Source organism: Rhinopithecus bieti, unplaced genomic scaffold (assembly GCF_001698545.2).
Source record: "Rhinopithecus bieti isolate Rb0 unplaced genomic scaffold, ASM169854v2 scaffold_6946, whole genome shotgun sequence".
Lineage (NCBI taxonomy): Eukaryota > Metazoa > Chordata > Mammalia > Primates > Cercopithecidae > Rhinopithecus > Rhinopithecus bieti.
In genome coordinates, this window is record NW_016805697.1 from 1,909,985 (window position 1) to 1,932,098 (window position 22,114).

The following is a 22,114-nucleotide window of genomic DNA, read 5'->3' on the forward strand; positions in this document are numbered from 1 at the left end:
TATATATATATATTTTTTTTCCCCAGACGGCTCTGTCGCCCAGACTGGAGTGCAGTGGCACTTTCTCAGCTACTGCAAGCTCCGCCTCCTGGGTTCAAGCGATTCTCCTGCCTCAGCCTCCTGAGTAGCTGGGGTTACAGGTGCATGCCACCTCGCCCAGCTAATTTTTGTATTTTCAGTAGAGACGGGTTTCACCATGTTGGCCAGGATGGTCTGGATCTCCTGACCTCGTGATCTGCCCGCCTTGTCCTCCCAAGTGCTGGGATTACAGGCGTGAGCCATCACGCCCAGCCCCCTATTGATTCCAAATCTTTAGATGACAATTCTTTCAACCAAATGTATAAAAAATCAAGTTGTAGCCCAACCACCTTGGGGACATGTTCTCAGGATCTCCTGAGGGCTCTATCACCGGCCATTGGTTACTCATATTTGGCTCAGAAGAAATTTCTTCAAATATTTTACAGAGTTTAACTCTTTTCGTCAACAGTTCCCACTCCCCAGTGTTAATATTATAAACAATTCAGTAAAATTGGAAAATGTGGTCTATTAAAAATTTGGGGCCGATTGCGCCAGCACTTTGGGAGGCCAATGCGGGTGGATCACCCGAGGTGAGGAGGTCCAGACCAACCAAACATGGCGAAACCCCGTCTCTACTAAACATGAAAAACAACAACAACAAAATTAGCCGGTCGTGGTGGTGCGCCTCTAGTCCCAGCTACGCGGGAGGCTGAGGCAGGAGAATTGCTTGAATCCAGGAGGCGGAGACTGCAGTGAGCCGAGATCACGCTACTGCACTCCAGCCTGGGTGAGAGAGCAAGGCTGTCTTAAACAAACAAAAAAAAACCTTGGAAAAGCTCAGGCGTTTTTTTTTTTTTTTTGAGACAGTCTTGCGCCGGATCTTGGCTCACTGCAACCTCTGCCTCCCAGGTTCAAGCAATTCTTCTGCCTCAGCCTCCCAAGTAGCCACCACGCCCAGCTAATTTTTGTATTTTTAGTAGAGACGAGGTTTCACCATGTTGTCCAGGCTGGTCTTGAACTGCTGACCTCAGGTGATCCACCCACCTCGGCACCCCAAAGTGCTAGGATTACAGGCATGAGCTACCGTGTCCGGCGCCCTGGAGGTCTTTAATCAAGTAAAAAAGCTGCATTATATCACTTGCTCAGGTTGCAAGCCTTCAGTGAGAAAGAATAAATGGAAATGGAAATCACTTATTGAAACAGATTTCAAACAGCAGTTTTGTTGATAAGACCGCAGGAAAACGTGGGAACTGTGCTGCTGGCTTAGAGAAGGCGCGGGGGACCGGACGGTTCCCCAGGGGAGCAGTCCCTCCCGGCCACCGCACCTGCATCCAGGTTCCCGGGTTTCCGAAGACTTTCAGCTGTTACCCAGGGCTCCGTTCCGACCCACCCCCGTGGCTCCTGCGTTTCCCCGTGGCGCACGCTCTCCAGAGCTGGGGCCGCTTGGACCCCGCCGAGCAGGAAGAGGCGGAGCGCGGGACGGCGGCGGGAAAAAAGCGCGCGGAAGGGGTGCTGCCATCCACTGCACCACTTCGCCTGCCTCCGTCCCGCCGCGCCACTTCGTCTTCCTCAGTCCCGCCGCGCCATGCCCGTCGCCGGCTCAGAGCTGCCGCGCCCGCCCTTGCAGCCCGCCTCACAGGAGCGGGACGCCGAGCCACGGCCGCCGCACGGGGAGCTGCAGTACCTGGGGCAGATCGAGCACATCCTCCGCTGCGGCGTCAGGAAGGACGACCGCACGGGCACCGGCACCCTGTCGGTATTCGGCATGCAGGCGCGCTACAGCCTGAGAGGTGACGCCGCGGGCCACTGCGGGACCGGCGGCGGGAAGGAGGGAGGCGCGGCTGGGGAGAGCGCTCGGGAGCTGGCGGGCGCTGCGGAGCCCGTTTAGTCCTAACCTCAATCCCGCGAGGGCGAGGACGCATCGTCCTCCTCGCTTTACAGACGCCGAAACTGAGGCTCCCATTAGAGACGTGACTGGCGCAGGGTCACACACACAGGAGCGACAGCCGGGAGGTGAGCCGGATCCCAGCGGCTCCACGGCCGGGGCTCGCAGTCACTCCAGTGATGCCGTGGCCCCTAAGGCGGGCATAATCGGGCAGCGTTTGCCCGGTGCTGGAGAGTGAGGGAGAGCTGCCCGGGCTTGATCGCGCGCTGGTCTAAAAGTCCTGGCTTTTGCCCCTCCTCCTTCCTCCCCTGTTGACTATTCCGCTTTGCAGAGTTTTCAAAAACTGGAGCGAAAATGATGTGGGCGGGGCACAGGCGGCGGGAAGAGGAGAGTTGAGGCTGGCGCGGGAACTTAGTTTCCTGGCGCCCTCCCATCCAACCCCCACGAACCAGCTTTCCTCTTAAACCTTGAAAAGAGAAATTCGGGAGTCCGAGTATAAGTTCTTATTCGTCCTTTCCTCTTTTCCTTTCAGACAGGATCACCCCAGGCAAAAAATGCCTCGCGGGTTATTGGCGTCAGGCTTTCAGGGGACAGTGGGGCGGGGTGGGCACAGGACGTTAGGCAGCCGATGGCCCTCCCTGATGTCACATGGTCCTGTCATCCTGGATCCAGCGCCTGCTGCGTGGGGGCGGGGAGACTCCAAGGTGTGTAAGCCAGGGGCTGACCTTGACCTCTCAGATAAATGGAGCGCAGCCTTGACACGGGTGGAGGTGGTTTTAAGTGGGGAAACCCATTCTTGGTGAAGCAGATTCACTGTGGTTAGGTAGGGGGAAAGCCCTCTAGTCCACGGAACCATCTAGAGACTGGAATACACACCAGCTGCTATGGCTGATCCGCGTGGGGCAGCTTGGGGAGTTTTGTCTAAGCAGAGGGATCCACTTTTCTGCAGCTTCAAGCTCAGGGGCCTTTAATAAGCCGTAGACCTCACTTTTAACCCACCTTTCTGCTTAGACATTGAGCAAGTTACTTCTCTTTTCCTTTTTTTTTTTTTTTTTGAGGTGGAGTCTCTGTCGCCCAGGCTGGAGTGCAGTGGCGCGATCTCGGCTCACTGCAAGCTCCGCCTCCCGGGTTCACGCCATTCTCCTGCCTCAGCCTCCCGAGTAGCTGGGACTACAGGCGCCCGCCACCACGCCCGGCTAAATTTTTTGTATTTTAGTAGAGACGGGGTTTCACCGTGTTAGTCAGGATGGTCTGGATCTCCTGACCTCGTGATCCGCCCGTCTCGGCCTCCCAAAGTGCTGGGATTACAGGCGTGAGCCACCGCGCCCGGCCTCAAGTTACTTCTCATACAGCTTCCCTATATGTTAGAAATGGAGGAAATAATGCTCGGTAGGCAATTCTGATAAAAGCAGGTGCTTGCAAAAATCTCTCTCTGTTGTCTGAATATCAGCTATACCACCAGAGAGTGTGGGATGAATGAGTACTGCATTTAAAGATAAGTTTTTACACTTTTATTTCTCTGTGGCCTGACACTTCTGATGCCTCCCTTTTTGTCCCTGGGACACATGGTTGGTGGTGTCTTCATACCTTTGTGACAGGATTAGCACTAGTGGGCAGTGGATGGTAGCTCCTCCCTTTTTCCACATGGTCATCCCTGCCCTCGCCACCATCTCACTGTGGAATTCCTGTGTCCAGTGGTCACCGCGGCACAGAAGTGCTGTCTCAGCCTGAATTGGGTTACTGATGTGCCTTGCAGCCTGGGAGCTCCACCCTGATCTCTGGCCCACTTTGCAGGAGTCTAGGCTTTCTGGATGCTCCAGGGCCTCATGTCCCAGGGCAGTTTTCTTCCCTGAAGAAAGTTGGATGGCATGATCTGTCTTCCTCTCTTGAAACTGTGTGGCAAATTGTTTTTCAGATGAATTTCCTCTGCTGACAACCAAACGTGTGTTCTGGAAGGGTGTTTTGGAGGAGTTGCTGTGGTTTATCAAGGTAAAGAAGTCGCTGCTATTAGAAGTTATTAGTCTGTTTTCAACACAGCAGCCAGTGAGATCCTTTCAAAAGTCAAAGCGGCCAGGTGTGGTGGCTCTTGCCTGTAATCCCAGCACTTTGGGAGGCCGAGGCAGATCACCTGAGGTTAGGAATTTGAGACCAGCCTGGCCAATATGGCGAAACCCCCATCTCTACTAATAACACAAAAAGTTAGCCAGGTGTGGTGGCACATGCCTGTAATCCCAGCTACTCAGGAGGCTGGGGCATGAGAATTGCTTGAACCCAGGAGGTGGAGATTGTAGTGAGCTGAGATCATGGCACTGCACTCCAGCCTGGGCGACAGAGGGAGAACCCGTCTCAAAAACAAAAAAAGACAACACAAAAGGTCAAAGCATATCATCCCTCACCCTCAAGCCCTTCGTGGCTCCATTTCACTCAGAGCCACGGTCCTTATGGGGTCCCTTTTTCAGCTCTGGCCTTAGCTGCTGCTCTCTGCACCGGCCCTGCTGTTCTTGTGAGTTTTTGAGCACACCGGGACATCCCCACTCCCTGGAACCTTCTTCCCCCACACTTGGCTCCTTCCTTTGAGTCTCTACTCAGGCAAGCCTTCCTAGACCTCCTGATTTAAAACTGTGACTCTTCCCCAACCTCCTTGGTTTTCTCCATAGACAAACATCACCGTCTGATGTATGTCAGCCTTTTCCCTCCCCTGTTAGAAGGGGGACAGCAGACAGTAAATAAATAAGTGAAATGTGCTGTAAGCTTTATGAGGGCAGAGGATTTGTTTCTCGTGTTCACTGTTGTATCCCTAGGGCCTCAAACACAGCCTGCCACATAGCAGGAGTCCATATATATTGATCACTAAATATAGATACCATCTGTTCATATGTTCCCATGTTCATATAAACTAGAAGAGTCTCTTCAGTAACAAGGTGAACCCCTTCCAGAGGGCTGAGTAGGTAACCTCAGGCCGGGCCCAGAGTGCTATGAAGACAGGCAGCAGCCCAGCCCAAGCGCCTCTGTGTTCTGTGTCCTGGTCTAGAACCAGCAATGTTCTGACCAGTGCTTTTTGGAAGGTAGCTGGAGTCTGGGCTCAGGTCTGGACCATGCTAGAAGCTGGGATCCCTTCTATAGAGCACTTGGTGTGGCTTGTATGGTCCTGGGGCAAGCTAGACCCAAGCCCTCTTATCCCATTTTAGAAAGGGCTTAAATTTGGATCCCGCCCTAGTCTGCCTTAGCTCTGTATTCTTGGGGTATTTTGTTCTGTATTGGCCTATCTCGATTGACAATGAGCCTTGGATTTGAAACATATCATCAGAAACCTCAGAAGATGACATTCTTAAACTGGCTAGAGCCTGGTCTGAATGGATGAAAAGGAGAGACTTTTGAAGCAATATGTAAAAGACTGAGAAATGACTTGTTGGGAATGAAGAAAATTGGGACAAACTCATCAATAGAAAGGGAGGAAGCAAAATACTCAGGAATAAAATGCATTCCCCTGTTTCAACTTAATGCTTGAATTCACGATTCTAAGAAGTCCTTGCCAGGGACGTCAGACTCACCTCTGATAGAGTTACTCCATTGGCGACTCGATCAAATATAGGAGTTGATGCACCTGTACTGTAAAATACTGATTAGTCTGATCATTAGGAATATCCTGCCAGGTAGAAGATACACTGAACAGATTGCATGTAGGCATTAAATTCATTTTGGGGTATCACATGTAGACAACACATTTGATTAGGAAACATAAAACTGTCAGATCGGTGGATATCACTTAGAGGTGTTTAGTCTAGAAAGCTTAGTTAGGGGGAATGGAAGAAAAGAGCTGAGAGGGTGGTTCCAAAGAAGGAATCAGACTGTCCTAAAGCCCTCAGGAATCTGGGCTGGGACCAGCCTGCTTAAAGTTAGGATGGGCAGCTGGGCGCGGTGGCTCACACCTGTAATCTCAGCACTTTGGGAGGCCAAGGTGGGTGGATCACCTGAGGTCGGGAGTTTGAGACCAACATGGAGAAACCCCATCTCTACTAAAAATACAAAATTAGCCGGGCGTGTTGGCGCATGCCTGTAATCCTAGCTACTCGGGAGGCCGAGGCAGGGGAATCACTGGAACCCAGGAGGTAGAGGTTGCTGTGAGCTGAGATCACACCATTGCCCTCCAGCCTGGGCAACAAGAGCGAAACTCTCAAAAAAAAAAAAAAAAAAAAAAAAAGGATGGGTTCCATATAGGTGATGTCAAGTGCCCACCTCCCAGCAAGTCAGCAGGGGCCAGAGGCCCTTGTAGGTGGTGTCTTGGGGGGATCAACTGAGATGGCTCAGATTTACTTGGATGCCTGCTCTGCCCTCCCCATGTCTTCCAGGGATCCACAAATGCTAAAGAGCTGTCTTCCAAGGGAGTGAAAATCTGGGATGCCAATGGATCCCGAGACTTTTTGGACAGCCTGGGGTTCTCCACCAGAGAAGAAGGGGACTTGGGTCCAGTTTATGGCTTCCAGTGGAGGCATTTTGGGGCAGAATACAGAGATATGGAATCAGGTGAGGAGACAGAACAATGCCTTCCATTTCCTGAGTGCCGTTCCTGGCACGTGTTTGCTCTGTTGTTTTAGATAAGGTCAGGGGGATGAGTCAGTGTCCTAGGAGCTGATGTATAGCTTTGATCTTGTGAGGGGTGGTGCCAGTGAAGCCACAAGCCTCATGAAGGCCATTTCACACTCTTGATGATTAGTACTTACTGGGCGCTTGGCACTTTCCATACCTGTGTCATCGGCAGATAGCCGCATGGTTGGTGTTTGTGTTGGGGAATGGGAAGTTCATCCGTGGGACAAGGGACAAAATGCCCCCATTGCTTTGTGGTGGCTTTAATTGCCCTTTCAAGGCTCAGCCACAGCGTGCTGTAGGTGGCGCAGCTGTGAAGCACAGTGCCAGGGTCACCCTCTGCTGCCAGCTCTGCAGATGTGGAGAAAGAATGAAACATCTCACTCCTGCACCTTCCACTTTACTATCACTGTTGGTGTCACCTCTTGCTGGATGCCACAGAGCCCAGCCCCTCCCACCTGTCCCTAGGAAAAGCAGATGCCACCTTGGGATGTGGGGGTTGTGTGTGTAATTTACTAGCTGGGCAGAGACCAGCAACCTGGAGAGCATGTGTCTCATCTAAGGGGACAGTCACATCTCACCTCCAGCCACCTGGAGGAGTTTGGGCCTGGTGGTGTCAGAATTCTTCAATAAAAGCCTAAAATCTACATTTTATGTGCGATCATGAGATCTTTTAAATGTTAGTAGTTTCAGGAAATTTAAAAACGCTGTGTGGACCTAGAATAGGCAGGTTCCTAAAGGCAGAAAGTGGAATGGTGGTTGCCAGGGACTGGGGAACAGGGAGGAATGCGGAGTTCATGTTTAATGGGCACAGAGGTTTTATTAGGGATGATGAAAAAGTTCGGGAGATGGATAGTGGTGATGGTTGCACATCGGGCATGTGCTGAATGCCTCTGAATTGCACACATAAAAATGGTAAGTTTAATGTTACGTGTACTTTATCACCATGAAAGAAGTTGCTGTGTGGGCCAGGTTATTTGTGCAGGTAAGTGTTCTTCAGGTCGTTGCCTGCACCTCAGTTGTAGGGTGTCCTTAGGGTGTGAGGCTACTCCCCTGGCTTAATGATGCTTTAAATCCTGCCTAGTGTTCAATTATTTCTTGGCGCTGAAGAGGCCTAATTACGGTTTTAGTTTACAGTTGTATGAGTGCTTAGCTGTTGGATTTTAGTAGGGAAGTTTGTCCCTTCTTATTTTTGGTTTTGTTTTACAGACTCACAGGAAATTTTTTTTTTAAAAAATGCACAGGAAGTTTCCCTGGACTGTGCCCAGTTTCCTCCAGTTGATAATATCTTGGGTAACATCCTGTATACATTCACATTGGTGCATTCTTCAGTTGTCAGATTTTGCTAGTTCTACGTGCACTTGTATATGTGTGTCTTTGCAATTTTAGCACGTGTAGATTGTTGTAACCCCTACAATCAAGTTACAGAACTACACCACCACAGTTTTATCTTTTTAAAATCTTTGATGTTACCTTTTTCAGAACTGTGACCATGAGAGGACTTTCCTCCCAAAATTTTGAGAACTACTGAACCAGAATATAGTCTGACACTAATAGGCAGAAATTTAACCAGAGGAGATTATGAAGCTCTGCACTTCAGTTAACAAATCACTTCTCAGATTCCAGTTCCATCTCAGAAGGAAGGAAGGGGATTAAAATCCAGAAACCAGAAATGGGAGCAAAGTACAAGGTGGTGTAATCATTATAGAGGTTTCCTGATGTTTTCAAGTGAGTCATGTGTTGAGCTGCTAAACTTAAACTCTAAAGTAATTTTAGGTGGAAGTGTTGGAAGCGTGCTGCTGAGGTAATAGAAAGGAATCCATGGTCTTCTGTTAGTTGGAAAGTACATGGAATGCTATATTCTACATAAGATACGATACTTTCTGTGAGACAAGGATAAACTAGATTTGTCAGTGAAATTGTGACAAGAATCGTTGATGGGTTTAGAGCCTAAGTTCGTGGGGAGCACTGGAAGAAATTAAGATTGTTGAGATTAGAAAGGGTTAGCTATGAGGGGAACAGGAGGAGGTGACTCCATGACAGATCAAATATTCAAAGGACTGTGTAAACGAGGAAATAGACTTTGTTAGGGCTCCAGAGGACAGAGCCGGGAGTCAGACAGGGCCTTGAACTCAACCCACCGAGATCTGCAAACTCTGTGGAAGGCACCAGGTATCTTGTAGCCATGGGTCAAGGGGGCACCCTGGATGAGAGACTGTAATAGATGACCTCTAAGGCCATCTCATGACATGTGTGATGAATGTGTGTACCTGTCCTCTCTTTTTGACAATTCTACAGATTATTCAGGACAGGGAGTTGACCAACTGCAAAGAGTGATTGACACCATCAAAACCAACCCTGACGACAGAAGAATCATCATGTGCGCTTGGAATCCAAGAGGTTGAAAGAACCCCATCATCTTCATTTATACTAACCATACTCTTAGAGGGAAGCAATGTGGTTTTGTGCAGAGGCACCTGAGGGAGGCAGGACCCTGGAAACTTCCCCCAGCCACATGGTTGGTTGTGTGACCTTGGGCAAGTCACATTTTGCTCCACTTTCACCTTCAGATCATGAGGTTGGGCCCAGATGATTTTTTTTTTTTCTTTTTTCTTTTTCCTAAGACAGAGTTTCGCTCTGTTGTCCAGGCTGGAATGCAATGGTGTGATCTTGGTTCACTGCAACCTCTGCCTCCCGGGTTCAAATGATTCTCCTGGCTCTGCCTCCTGAGTAGCTGGGATTACAGGCATGCGCCACCACGCCCAGCTAATTTTGTATTTTTAGGAGAGATAGGGTTTCACCATGTTGGTCAGGCTGGTCTCGAACTCCTGACCTCAGATGATCTGCCTGCCTCGGCCTCCCAACCAGATGATCTTCATTTGTGTATTTATACTTGTTCTTACTCTGAAAAGGGCTTTAAATTGCCTAGAAACTACATGTAAGATGTTAACATTTTAAATGGAAGCCGATGAAGTTCTAGGTCGCTGCCACCTCACTAACATTTTTAACAATTATACTGTAAAATTCAACTCTATCAGGGTGTAGAGCCAGGTGTGGTGGCTCAAACTTGTAATTCCAACAACTCCAGAGGCCAAGGCAAGAGGATGAGTTGAACCCAGGAATTTGAGGCTGTAGTGAGTCATGATCACGCCACTGCACTCCAGCCTGGGCAAGAGTGAGACCCGGAATATTTAAAAACAAGAACAACAACAACAAACTCTATCAGGATATCATAAGTACTTAGGATGGAATATTTGCATCTGTAATAAAGACTTTTTTTTTTTTTTTTTTTGAGACACAGTCTCACTCACTCTGTTGCCCAGGCTGGAGTGCAGTGGTGTGATCTCAGCTCACAGCAACCTCCACCTCCCAGGTTCAAGTGAGTTCCCTTCCTCAGCCCCCGGGTAGCTGGGACCACAGGCACGTGAATTTTTGTATTTTTAGTAGAGATGGGGTTTCACTATGTTGGCCAGGCTGGTCTCGAACTCAAGTTGGCCTCAAGTGATCTGCCCGCCCTGGCATCCCAGTGTTGGGATTACACGCATGAGCCACTCTGCCTGGCCATGTAATAGAGACTTTTAATATAGGAGGGTGTACCAGAAGCACCAGTTCCCTGTGGCAAATAGAATTATTCCTGCTGTATTTGTAATTTGGTGCCACGAAGGTAGTCCAGATCCCTTCAGCTCTGATGGAAGAGCATTGCTTCAGCAGACATCTGCAGAAAGCTTGCGCCAATGGATAGTCTCCCTCAGTTCCGTGCCATCGCTGCAGGGGCTGTAGGTTATGGACATCACTGCAGCCCAGTGGCTCTCTCTCCTGGTCTCCACCATATGAGTTGGCTTTTGTTTTTCTCCTGTTTTACTTGGCCTTTAGCTGTGGTCTTTCAAACCACCACCCCTCCTTATCTTCCTCTGTGCTGGTTCCTCAGATCTTCCTCTGATGGCACTGCCTCCATGCCATGCCCTCTGCCAGTTCTATGTGGTGAACAGTGAGCTGTCCTGCCAGCTGTACCAGAGATCGGGAGACATGGGCCTAGGTGTGCCTTTCAACATCGCCAGCTACGCCCTGCTCACGTACATGATTGCGCACATCACGGGCCTGAAGGTGGGCTGTCTTGGGAAGGGCGACTTGCAAGCCTAACACACTGAACTCTTCAGTTCTTTAATATGGGAAGACGAACTGCAGAGAGTTTAGTCTCTGATGAGTTTTTAAATTTGATATGTGTAAGTAAGACGTGAACGGGCTTTTACTTTGAAACCTTCCTTTTCTGGAAGGTTTTCTGGCCCTGTGGTATGTGCACTAACAGATCTATACAGGTTGTTTGTGATACAGCTTCTATGAATTTCCTCAAAAGCTATGCTGAGGTTGGGTGTGGTGGCTCATGCCTGTAATCCCAGCACTTTGGGAGACTGAGGCAGGAGCAATTACTTGAGGCCTGGAGTTCATTACCAGCCTGGGCAATATAACAAGATCCTGTCGCCACAAAAAAATGGAAAAGCTACACTAAATTATTTTTTTTTTTTAAAGCTTTGAGGTGTCTGCATACTCTAATGTTTTTAAATGATGTTTTAAAGGAATTGAAACTAACATACTGTTCTGCTTTCTCCCCCGGGTTTATAGCCAGGTGACTTTGTACACACTTTGGGAGATGCACATATTTACCTGAATCACATTGAGCCACTGAAAATTCAGGTGAGAATTAGATGTTACACTTTTGGGTTTGGTACCTTCTCTTGATAAAAGGTTGATTGTGGAACAGGCATCTGCTCAATGCTGTGTCCAAGATAAAGATGACTGCTCCGAATGTGGGGCTTCCGTTTAGGGAGAAGTGGTGGGCAGGTGGGCAGGACAAGGCAGGCATCTGCCTCAGCAACCATGGGCACTTAACACGTCAGGTGCTGCGAGGTGCTAAGCACCAGTACCAGAGAGGTACAACATTCAGGCCAGGGGATTGTCCAAAAGGGGGCATTTAAACTCATTTTAACTTGAAGGAGAATTGAAGTGCAAATGTTTTTCCCTTTTTTTTTTGAGATGGAGTCTCTCTGTCGGCCAGGCTGGAGTGTGCAGTGGTACGATTTTGGCTCACTGAAACCTCTGCCTCTCAGGTTCAAGCAGTTCTCCTGCCTCAGCCTCCCAAGTAGCTGGGATTATAGGTGCGTGCCACCACACCCAGTTAATTTTTGTATTATTAGTAGAGATGGGGTTTCGTCATGTTGGCCAGGCTGTTCTCAAACTCCTGACTTCAGGTGATCCGCCTGCCTCAGCCTCTGAAAGTTCTGGAATTACAGGCATAAGCCACCGCCCTGGCCATAAATATTTTTCATTAATTTTACATTAAGTACAATATTTAGGTCCAAACTTCAGAAGTCTTTTGAAATCCCTAAGTTATAGCAGCCAACAATTGATTTGAAATGGCAATAAAAATATAAGTTCATCTGCTTCATGAGCCTTAAGGAAAAAAACTCAGAACCAGAGACTTTTTAGCTCCTTCCAGGTTAGATTCAGGTTTTAAAAGTTCCTCCTTTGAGGGAGTTTGACTGCTCCTGAGTGGAGGGTGACTTTAGGCTTATTCTCTCTGGCTTTCTGCTCCAGTCGTTTTTAGACATAGTAAGAGGTTGTAACCTGTCTTCACATCCTAATTGCCACTGTCTGTTCATCCCAGGAATCCTGGCTTTCATCCCTTTCTGTTCACTGTCCATGCATGTTATCTTTCCTTCTCTCTGCCAGGGACAGATGGGTTAGGGATTGTGGAATTCAAGTAAACTTAGAGCTACTATGAGTTACAGATTGACTGTGTTTCTGTCTTTAATAAATTTGCCAAGAGTGATTAAAAGAACTTACACCTGGCCGGGCGCAGTGGCTCAAGCCTGGTAACCCAGCACTCTTGTGAGGAGCGAGACGGTGCGGATGCACAGAGGTCAGGAGATCGAGGACTATCCTGGCTAATAGCGGTGAAACCCTGTCTCTAACTATAAAAATACGCAAAAACAATAGCGGCCAGCGAACGAGAGCGGGGGCGCCTGTAGTCCCAAGCTGACGTCGGGAGGCTTGAGGCAGGAGAATAGGCGTAACCCGGGAGGCGAGCTTGCAGTGAGCTGAGATCCGCCCTGCACTCCGGGTGGCAGAGCAAGACTCCGTCTCAAAAAAAAAAAAAAAAAAAAGAAACTTACACCTGATGAGGCACCAGGCTCCTGACACTGTGTAATGTCACAAAATACCCTTCACTCTTGATCTGTGCAAGAAAACAGCTGGTTGCGCTCCAATCATGTTACATAACCTACGGCAAGGTATCAACAGGATCATACTCCTGTAAAATAAAACTTTGTTGATCACATCCTGTGTGCTTGTTTCATGGACATGAGGAGCAATTACAACAGGTTGTACAATTATGGCAAAATAATGGTCTTATTTTGTTTTTAGCTTCAGCGAGAACCCAGACCTTTCCCAAAGCTCAAGATTCTTCGAAAAGTTGAGAAAATTGATGACTTCAAAGCTGAAGACTTTCAGATTGAAGGGTACAATCCGCATCCAACTATTAAAATGGAAATGGCTGTTTAGGGTGCCTTCAAAGGAGCTTAAAGGATATTGTCAGTCTTTAGGGGTTGGGCTGGATGCAGAGGTAAAAGTTCTTTTGCTCTAAAAGAAAAGGCACTAGGTCAAAATCTGTCCGTGGCCTATCAGTTATTAATTTTTAAGGATGTTGCCACTCGCAAATATAACTGTGCCAGTTCTTTCCATAGTAAAAGGCTTTGAGTTAACTCACTTTGAGGGTATCTGAAAACGCTGAGATTATGAACAAAGGAGAATGAAATGTATGTGCTCTTAGCAAAAACACGTGCGTGCATTGCAATCCCACGTCCTTATAAAGAAGGTTGGTGAATGTTAAGAATTTCACAAGCTTCCCTCAAATCTGAGGGAGCTGAGTAGCACCATCAATCATGATGTAGAGTGTGGTTATGAACATTTCAAGTTACAGTCGTTTTATATGTTGCGATAATAAAGAAGTGTTCTGCATTTGTCCATGCTTTGTTCATTCTGTAGTGCCACTTACCTGCTCAGCTCCTTCCTAAAATAGATTTAAAGAACTCTCCTATAAACATGTGCTGTATTCTGGTTTGGATGCTACTTAAAAGAGTAGATTTTAGAAATAGTGACTATATTTTGTCCTATTTTTCTCATTTTAACTACATCTTATCCTCAAAATATAATGACCATTTAGGATAGAGTTTTTTTTTTTTTAAACTTATAACCTTAAAGGGTTATTTTAAAATAGTCTATGGACTACCATTTTGCCCTCGTTAGCTTCAGCATGGTGTGACTTCTCTAACAATTAAGCAAGAAAAAGATGCAAAATTGCTTAGATTAAGCAAGAAAAAGATGCAAAACCACTTTGGGGTTAATCAGTGAAATCCCTTCACTGCGTACCAGATACCCCTGGTGTTGCACGACTATTTTATTCTGCTAATTTATGACAAGTGTTAAATAGAACAAAGAATTATTCCAACAAGTTATGCAACATGTTGCTTATTTTCAAAGTACAGTTTAATGTCTAGGTGCCAGCCCTTGATAGATATTTTGTAAGAACACCTTCCTGGACTTTGGGTTAGTTAAATCTAAACTTATTTAAGTATTAAGTAGGATAATGTGTATTGATTTGCTAAAAGAATCAAGTAATAATTACTTCGCTGATTCCTGAGGGTGGTATGACTTTTCATTGAACTCATCTTGGTAGGATTTTTTAAAATCCATTTTTGTAAAACTATTTCCAAGAAATTTTAAGCCTTTTCACTTCAGAAAGAAAAAAGATGTTGGGGCTGAGCACTTAATTTTCTTGAGCAGCAAGGAGTTTCTTCCAAACTTCACCATCTGGATACTGGTGTTTCTTTACAGATTCCTCCTTCATTTCTGTTGAGTAGCCGGGATCCTATCAAAGACCAAAAAAAAATGAGGCATGTTAACAACCAACTGGAACAAAAACAGATTTTATGTATTTATGCTGCTCCAAGAAATGCTTTTACATCTAAGCCAGAGGTAATTAATTAATTAATTAATTTTAATTTTTTGAGATGGAGTCACTCCATCCGTTGCCCAGGCTGCAGTACAGGGGCACAATCTTGGCTCACTGCAACCTCCATCCACCTCCCAGGTTCAAGTGATTCTCCTGCCTCAGCCTCCCATGTAGCTGGGATCACAGGCACCTGCCACCATGCCTGGCTAATTTTTTTTATTTTTTGTAGAGACGGAGTTTCATCATATTGGCCAGGCTGGTCTCGAACACCTGACCTCAAATGATCTACCTGCCTTGGCCTCCCAAAGTGTTGGGATTACAGGCGTGAGCCACCATACCCAGCCCCGAATTAATATTTTTAAAATAAGTTCTGAGATTGTTGGAAATAGGGTAGAGGAACACATTTTACTGGCTACTTGCCAGAGTTAGTTAACTCATCAAACTCTTTGATAATAGTTTGACCTCTGTTGGTGAAAATGAGTCATGGTCTCTCGAACATGATCAGAATAAATGGCCCTAACCACACAATTGTAGTCAAAACTTTTTAGGTCACTAACTTGCTAGATGGTGCCAGGTTTTTTTGCATAAGGAGTGCAAATGTTAAGATCTCCACTGGTGAGGAAAGGTTAGTGTTACAGAAGCCTTGTCAGAGGCAATTTAGCCTCCAAGCCCTGGCCCTCAGGCCTGAGGATTTTGATCCTGACAACTGAAGAACCGTTTGTTTCTGGATATTGCAAATAGGAGTCAAAGCTTGGTGCTCCATGGTCTAGTTCACGAGACAGGCATGGTAGTGGCTGGCAGCATCTCTGCAGGGGCCCCCAGGCCACAGCTCACCTTGGGAGGCATGTAGGAAGCCCGCTGGATCATCACGGGATACTTGAAATGCTCGTGCAGGTGGTCAACATACTCACACATCCTAGGAGGAGGGAATCAGATTGGGGCAATGATGTCTGAAGTCGGATTATTCACATGGTGCTAACTTAAAGCAGAAGGGGTGAGTACCACTCAGAAATGACAGTGTGGGCCAAGGCTTAGCTGTGTTACCATGCGTTTCTAGGCAAGTTCCTAAACCTCTGTGCCTCAGGTGCTTTTCTTCTAAAGTATAGCAATGTGGGGTGGGGACTTTGATGAAATGAACACACGAAGTCCCTCTAGAGGTTTTCAGACTCTAAATATCCGGAATTATTTGGGTTCCTCTGGTCAAAAGTTAGATGAATAGATTAAAATCACCAACTTTTGTGATCTATTGTTTAAGAAGTGTTTGTATTTTTTCCTATGGCTGCATTAGCCGCCAGGGGCTTGGGGTTTTTTTGGCAGGCAGGGCTGGGAGGGCCGTTTTGCCACTGCCTCAGCTGGGCATCTAGGAAGCATTAGCGCTGTGGACTTTCTCGGTGCACTTTGCACCTGGAAAACAATCCGAACAGGTCCATGGGACACACCCACCATCCAAGAACCGAGACATCTAGGGAACCAAAACCAGATGCAGAACAATGAAATACATTCCATACTCTCCACCCAAAAAATAAAATCACCAAATGAGGTTCCTTCCAGCTATACAAATGATTTAGATGAAGAGCAGAGGATTTAGAATCAGGTCAATCTGTGTTCAGGTTCTGCGTCAGCCAGTTTGTAGTTCTGAGCCTTGGGGCCAGCGACCGAGATCTGCTGCCTGACTTCCATCGCCTGTTATTGAACAGCTGTGACAGGCAGGCTGATATGGTTTGGATTTGTGCCCCTGCCCAAATCTCATGTTGAACTGTAATCCCCAGTGTTGGCGGCAAGGCCTGCTGGGAGGTGATTGGATCATGGGAAGTGGTCCTTCATGAACAGTTTGGTACCCTTTCCTTGGTGCTATTCTCGAGATAGTTATCACAAGATGTGTTGTTTAAAAGTGTGTAGCATCTTCCCCCCTCACTCTCTCTTCCTCCTGCTCTTTGCCGTAAGAAGTGCTTGTTCCCCCTTTGCCTCCCACCATGATTGCAAGTTTCCAGAAGCTGAGCAGAAGCTGCTATGCTTCCCGTGCAGCCTGCAGAACTGTAAGCCAATTAAATCTCTTTTCTTTATAAATTACCCAGTCTCAGGTATTTCTTTATAGCAGTGCAAGAATAGACTAACAGTATAAAAATAGTTCCACTATATTAAAAGGCAGCACCTGTCTACTCACTACCCCCATGAAGAGAAACGGTTACCATTATTACTGAAGCCTCCTATGTACCCTCAGGGGTCCCATTTCTCTCTCACAGTCCTGAATTTGGCGTTTCCCTTTCCCAGTGAATGCTTTTTTGCCTTTGCTATATACTTGCAGTGATCTTTCTGTGAGACATTTAATTCCAGGAGACAGAAGTGTAATAAGCAAAACCCTATGTGTGCAGATGACTGGAAGGAGATTGTCCTAATTTAAAAGACCACCTGGGGCATTCTGAGAAATAAGATGAAATAAATGTATGTCTACACCATGGAAGACTCCAGTACTGGTAAGAGGAGATGGGACAGAAGTATAGAATGCACGTGATGAAAACAGGAGCTGGTTAAGGGAGTAGTATGGTTGCAAGCTTCACCTTCAATGTACTTAAAAAATAACGTGAGTCAGCTACCAGACCCTATCCTAGGAGGCAAAATGACTGTTCATTGGTGGGTCTCTGCTGTTACTGCCCCGTGTGGAGAAGTGGAAGCAGAACCAACTCCGTCTGAGAGTTTCAGGACGGGCCAGTGGACAAGGTCTTAGTGTTTTTTGGTCACGAAGGCAGAATTTACAAGCTCTGGCCTAGATTGAGGGACCCTACTGAAGCAGAAAGTATTAATGCCACATTACTGACCTGTTTTTAAGGCTTGCAGAGACTGATATGTAGTCAAATATAATCAAGTGCTGCACCAGTTCACAGAGGCCAACTCCACCAGCATGGGGGCAAACAGGAACTAAAAGGAAATTGTTTCTATTTAATACCAAGAGTAGGGTAGGGAGAGGAAGGGGTGAAAGGGAACTTTCTGGTTTTTCTTATTGCCCACAGGTGATTAAATCATTCATTAATATTTAGGGATGAAATTCCAAGATGAAAATCATCAATAATTCCCGGATTAAGGCTAAATGAGAGTTAGAAGAAAATCAAAATGGCAAACTACAGACTCCTGTGCGTGTGAACTGCAAGCCATCAAGGGAGGTGTCTGATTAGTGGGGAAATGAAGGTCTGGTCTGCAGCCACTGCAGCACCCTTACTTTCAAACTTTTTGGCCATCAGCAATACTGAGAGGTTCTCATTGACACTGCCCAGTCTGCAACTGTCAATCTGGAGGAACTGCAGGGCCTTCGCCTGTAGGAGTTGCTTAAATATCACTCTATTGTGGCACTGGAAATAGAATTGAAAATAACACCAACAGAAGAGTCAGCCTTGGCCCTCAGGATCTCTAAAACCTGGCAACGCGGCCACTCTATGCCCATCATTACTCATCAGTGGCCTTCAGGAAGCCCAGGCTGTATTTTGTCTTTGTTCTCGCCGGGCATGAGGCAAGTTTTTATAGTGTGGGCAGGGACCCTGTGCTCACTTCTTTACAAATCTGCTAATGCAACAGTGTGAGTCAGGTTAAAATCACACTGGCTCGCCATTTATGAGGGAATGACTGTCACAGCAACTGATAAGTGGGAGATGAACTGAAGCATCAGGATGAAATACGGTGACAGTGATGAGCAGGTGGCACAGATGACAACGCGGAACCGTGGCAGAGCAGTATTGCTCCTTTTGCCGGGAAAACAGAGAATCTGCTCCTCACGCTGCTCTGCTCGTGGGCTGACTGCAGCAGGTTTTGGCAGGCACTTGGGCTTCATTTATAAGCTCAAAAAGTGAACGCAGTCATGTTTAATCAATTTGAAAGCTGGCTTTCTTAACACCATTTTCTGCCCTTGCAACAGCAACTTTAAATTGCTGCCTTGTCAATTTCAATTAGACCCTTTGAAAAAGATAACTGACCTTAGTCATATACATTGGAGAAATAGCCACAAACTTTTTCTATATCTGACTAGACTCTGATAAAATGACCCAGTTTCTAAGATGATGAAAATTTCCCAACTGAAAGTACAGCAGGTGATGGAGCCTAACACACGACTGTGTCCTTGGTCGCTGGTCAGCGTGTACTGACCCCAAGGGGACATCACTCACCTGTTGGGGGCGTCACTCACCTGTTCTCCTGTGGCAATGCCAATTCCTAATGGGACCAGTGCCTATAAAATAGAAGGCAGCCTGGTGTTATTTTCCTAAGTTTTGAACTGAGCTCCTAATGTTTAAAAACATTTATAGTTGAAGGAGGAAACGCCCTGCTGTTGAGCCATGTGAATTCAAGGCTGGCAAAGGATGTGCAGGGGAACACATGCGTGCGGGAGGGCTCTGTGCATCTGCAGAGAAGGTGAGCCCTGCTGAGCTGCCACCACCAGCCCCGTTCCTGACCAGGGCTCTGCAGATGTCCTTCTGCGGTGTCCTGGCCCATGCTCCAGCTGTGCTCCTCCCAACGTGGACGGCACCTCCTCCAGCCTGCGCAGTGGCATAAAGACAGGGCCACTCGGAGTGGCTCATTGTGAACTCACAGGGTCCAACCTTTGGCCAACTCCTTCCTGTTTGTCATCACTCTGTCATTTCCCTTCTTCTTGCCTCCCTGAGAAACCTCCTTCTAGAACCCTCTCATATCTTTTTTTTTTTTTTTTTTTTTGAGACCAAGTCTTGCTCTGTCACCCAAGCTGGAGTGCAGTGGCATGATCCTGGCTCACTGCAATGTCTGCCTCCCAGGCTGAAGAGATTCTCATGCCTCAGCCTCCCAAGTAGCTGGGATTATTACAGGTGGACGCCACCATGCTGGCTAATTTTTGTATTTTTAATAGAGTTGGGGTTTTGCCATGTTGGCCAGTCTGGTCTCAAACTCCTGACCTCAGATGATCCTCCCGCCTCGGCCTCCCAAAGTGTTGGGATTACAGTTGTGAGCCACTGCACCTGGCCTTGTGTCTTTGTTGATTCTAAAATTCTCTTCCTTAAGGCAAAAAAAATCCGTGAAAAAAAAAAAAAAATTCCTCTTCCTTCCAGCTCAGTGGGTGGCCTTAGACCTCAATCTGCAGGTTAGGCTGAGACCACTGCTCACCTGGGAGACTCCTCACCTGGTGAGGTACTGGACTCTGCACCTGAACACAGCCCTGCTGCTCTCTGTCCTCTCACCTGGTCCCTGAACACTACCTCACTCACCTGCCACCTGGCCTCTGGGCAGTCTGTCCATCCTCTACTGGGACTGCGACTCTACAGCTACTCTGCGAAGGCATCCTTGGTTTCTCCCTGGTTTCCCTTACCTTTGTTTAGGATAATAGCAATCACACTAATAGCTCACATTTTTGGAGCTCTGAGTACCTGCCAGGTGCTGTGCAAAACACTGTCTTCAATGATTCCGGGTCTCAATCCCATGGGAAATGAGCCATCATTATCCCCATTTTATGGAAAATGGGAAAACAGGTGTGCGAGGTTTGAACTGTTCCTGGGTCACAAAGCTAGAAAGTGGTAGAGCCTGGGTTGGAACTCCACTGATCCCAGAGCCAGAGGAGGCATCTGAATCATCAGACTAAGCCAACTACTCAGCAGAAAAATCCCTTCATTCAGCAGCCAAGTATCCCTGATTCCAGTGCTGGCCCTGAGTCTCATGGGATGTGTGGCCTTAGGCAAGCCCCGCCTGTGCCACCCAAGGCCTCGGCCTTCTCATCTGCAGAAGGTCTTAGTTTGAGCAGATGGTCTCTAAGGCACCGTTTCACGCTAACATTTTATGCTTCTTAAAATTTCTAATTTAAGTACTCTTGGTTCTTTATCTCAAAAGAGAAGAGAAAGGGAGAAACAGAGGAAGGGGGAGGAAGAAAGGCCATTTGACTTATTTGTTCTACCATTTTAAGCATATATGTCAGACTAGGGGCCAAATGTTTTTCTTCCTTTTCAATATTTCCTGAATCTGCTCTATTCAAGCTGCCCTCTCCCTTTATCTCTCCCAGATGCCTGGAAAAGCCTCCTCACTCCCATCCCTGCCTGGGTTTCTCCCTGCCCGTTCCTCACCTCCCACACACCCTCTGTCTCAATGGACTCTCTCTACATGTAGCCACCAGTCACATCATCTGTGCTCCAGCTGTCACTATGCTGTTTTTTTTTTTTTTTTTTTTTTTGAGATGGAGTGTTGCTCTGTCACCCAGGCTGGAGTGCAATGGTGCAATCTTGGCTCATGGCAACCTCTACCTCCCACGCTCAAGCCATTCTCCTGCCTCAGCCTCCTGAGTAGCTGGGATTACAGGCACACACCACTGTGCCCAGCTAATTTTTTTTTTTTTTTTTGAGACGGAGTCTCACTCTGTCGCCCAGGCTGGAGTGCAGTGGCATAATCTCGGCTCACTGCAGGCTCCGCCTCCCGGGCTCATGTCATTCTCCTGCCTCAGCCTCTCCGAGTAGCTGGGACTACAGGCAGGCGGATCATGAGGTCAGGAGATTGAGACCAGCTAATTTTTGTATTTTTAGTACAGATGGGGTTTCACCATGTTGGCCAGGCTGGTCTTGAACTCCTGACCTCAGGTGATCCACCCACCTTGGCCTCCCGAAGTGCTGAGGTTACAGGTGTGAGCCACCATGTCCGGCCACTATGCCGTTCTTTCACTGGAGAAGCTGCAGTGACTTTCTCTGACTGGCTGCAACCTCTGAGTGGACAGACCCCATAATCCAGCCCCACGTGGCAGCCTGTCTGACAGCTCCCTGGCGTGTGCCCTGCACTCCCTGGGGCATCTCCACTGCCCCCGCCTGGACCTGCAGGCTGTGCAGCTGCTCCTTCCTCAGATACTCCTAAGGGGATGGCCTCCCTCCTGTAAGCAAAACCTGGGAGGGTTAAAGCCCAGAGCAGCTTCCTGGGAGATGCTCAGGTGGGCAGAGATCAGGTTGGTGCTAGGCCAGCTGGCATTCAGCAGGGCACAGCCACCCTGCAAGAGCCCTAAGGAGGAAAAAGCAAGTGGGACCCAAATTGAAAAGTCTTGTTTCCCAGGGGCTCATCCACGGAGATTCCTGTTGTGGAATGATTCCTCGGAAAGTTTGGGTTCTGTTTAAATAACGAAGGCTATGGTCGCTCCGCGGCTCCTGCTCACTCTTCCCTTACCTGAGGCTTAGCTTTCCTTACGGAGTCAGCTCTGGCTGTCCCCCTCGTCCCAGCCCACACCTAACGTTCTCCTCAATGAACTTTTCTACTGTGCTCGGCATTCAGTGCCCCGGCCCAGTATCCTCCAGTCTTTGTTTCATGTATCTCAGCTTTTCTCTCTGTCGAGGCTGCAGCGTGGGAGAGGAGGGTATTTCTGAAACCCAGGCTTTAGCGGAGCATCCCACATAATGTAGATCATGTGCTGATTTCCTGAGAGAAACAGAGAACTGGTCCCTGAGCCCCCGACTCTGTACCTCCAGTACGACCCGTGAATTTATGTGGGATGTGTCAAGGTGTCCCTCCTAGAACTGGAACCAAGACCGCTCCACATGAGCCACATGAATGTACAGTCGTGTCACTGAATGACAAGGATACCCTCTGAGAAATGTGCTGTTGGGCAATTTCGTCATTGTGTGAACATTAAAGAGTATAATTCC

General features: G+C 47.5%; 2 protein-coding genes and 1 long non-coding RNA gene across 5 annotated transcripts in view; 2 read left to right on the forward strand and 1 right to left on the reverse strand.

Moving 5' to 3' along the window:
* The first annotated feature begins 1,431 nt into the window (after window positions 1-1,431).
* On the forward strand, window positions 1,432-13,507 carry TYMS (thymidylate synthetase). The gene is made up of 7 exons (XM_017873547.1): window positions 1,432-1,808; window positions 3,819-3,892; window positions 6,253-6,427; window positions 8,786-8,887; window positions 10,416-10,591; window positions 11,108-11,179; window positions 12,908-13,507. Exons 1-7 carry the CDS (start codon window positions 1,604-1,606, stop codon window positions 13,043-13,045), a joined length of 942 nt encoding a protein of 313 aa, XP_017729036.1. The 5' UTR covers window positions 1,432-1,603; the 3' UTR covers window positions 13,046-13,507.
* Window positions 13,508-13,896: 389 nt separating this feature from the next.
* The window catches only part of ENOSF1 (enolase superfamily member 1), a 40,210-nt gene continuing 31,992 nt past the window's right edge, over window positions 13,897-22,114 (reverse strand). For 2 of the 3 annotated variants that reach the window (XM_017873548.1, XM_017873549.1), the window contains 5 exons: window positions 18,667-18,708; window positions 17,710-17,839; window positions 17,312-17,411; window positions 15,330-15,411; window positions 13,897-14,411 (listed from right to left, as the gene is read on the reverse strand). In XM_017873548.1, coding sequence (XP_017729037.1) covers window positions 14,310-14,411; window positions 15,330-15,411; window positions 17,312-17,411; window positions 17,710-17,839; window positions 18,667-18,708 — 456 coding nt within the window. In that variant the 3' untranslated portion in view covers window positions 13,897-14,309. The remainder of the gene's footprint in view (window positions 14,412-15,329; window positions 15,412-17,311; window positions 17,412-17,709; window positions 17,840-18,666; window positions 18,709-22,114) is intronic. The other variant, XR_001885885.1, reaches the window with a different exon arrangement.
* On the forward strand, window positions 15,400-17,703 carry LOC108530573 (uncharacterized). The gene is made up of 3 exons (XR_001885886.1): window positions 15,400-15,489; window positions 16,868-16,969; window positions 17,531-17,703. It is a non-coding gene; the product is annotated as an uncharacterized LOC108530573 (long non-coding RNA).

Bases quoted from the DNA above. Each gene is read 5' to 3' on its own strand.
- TYMS (XM_017873547.1), top strand. From the start codon at position 1,604: ATGCCCGTCGCCGGCTCAGAGCTGCCGCGCCCGCCCTTGCAGCCCGCC. The intron at 6,428-8,785 runs GTGAGGAGACAG...ACAATTCTACAG, and splicing joins ATACAGAGATATGGAATCAG to ATTATTCAGGACAGGGAGTT. The intron at 8,888-10,415 runs GTTGAAAGAACC...CTGGTTCCTCAG, and splicing joins GTGCGCTTGGAATCCAAGAG to ATCTTCCTCTGATGGCACTG.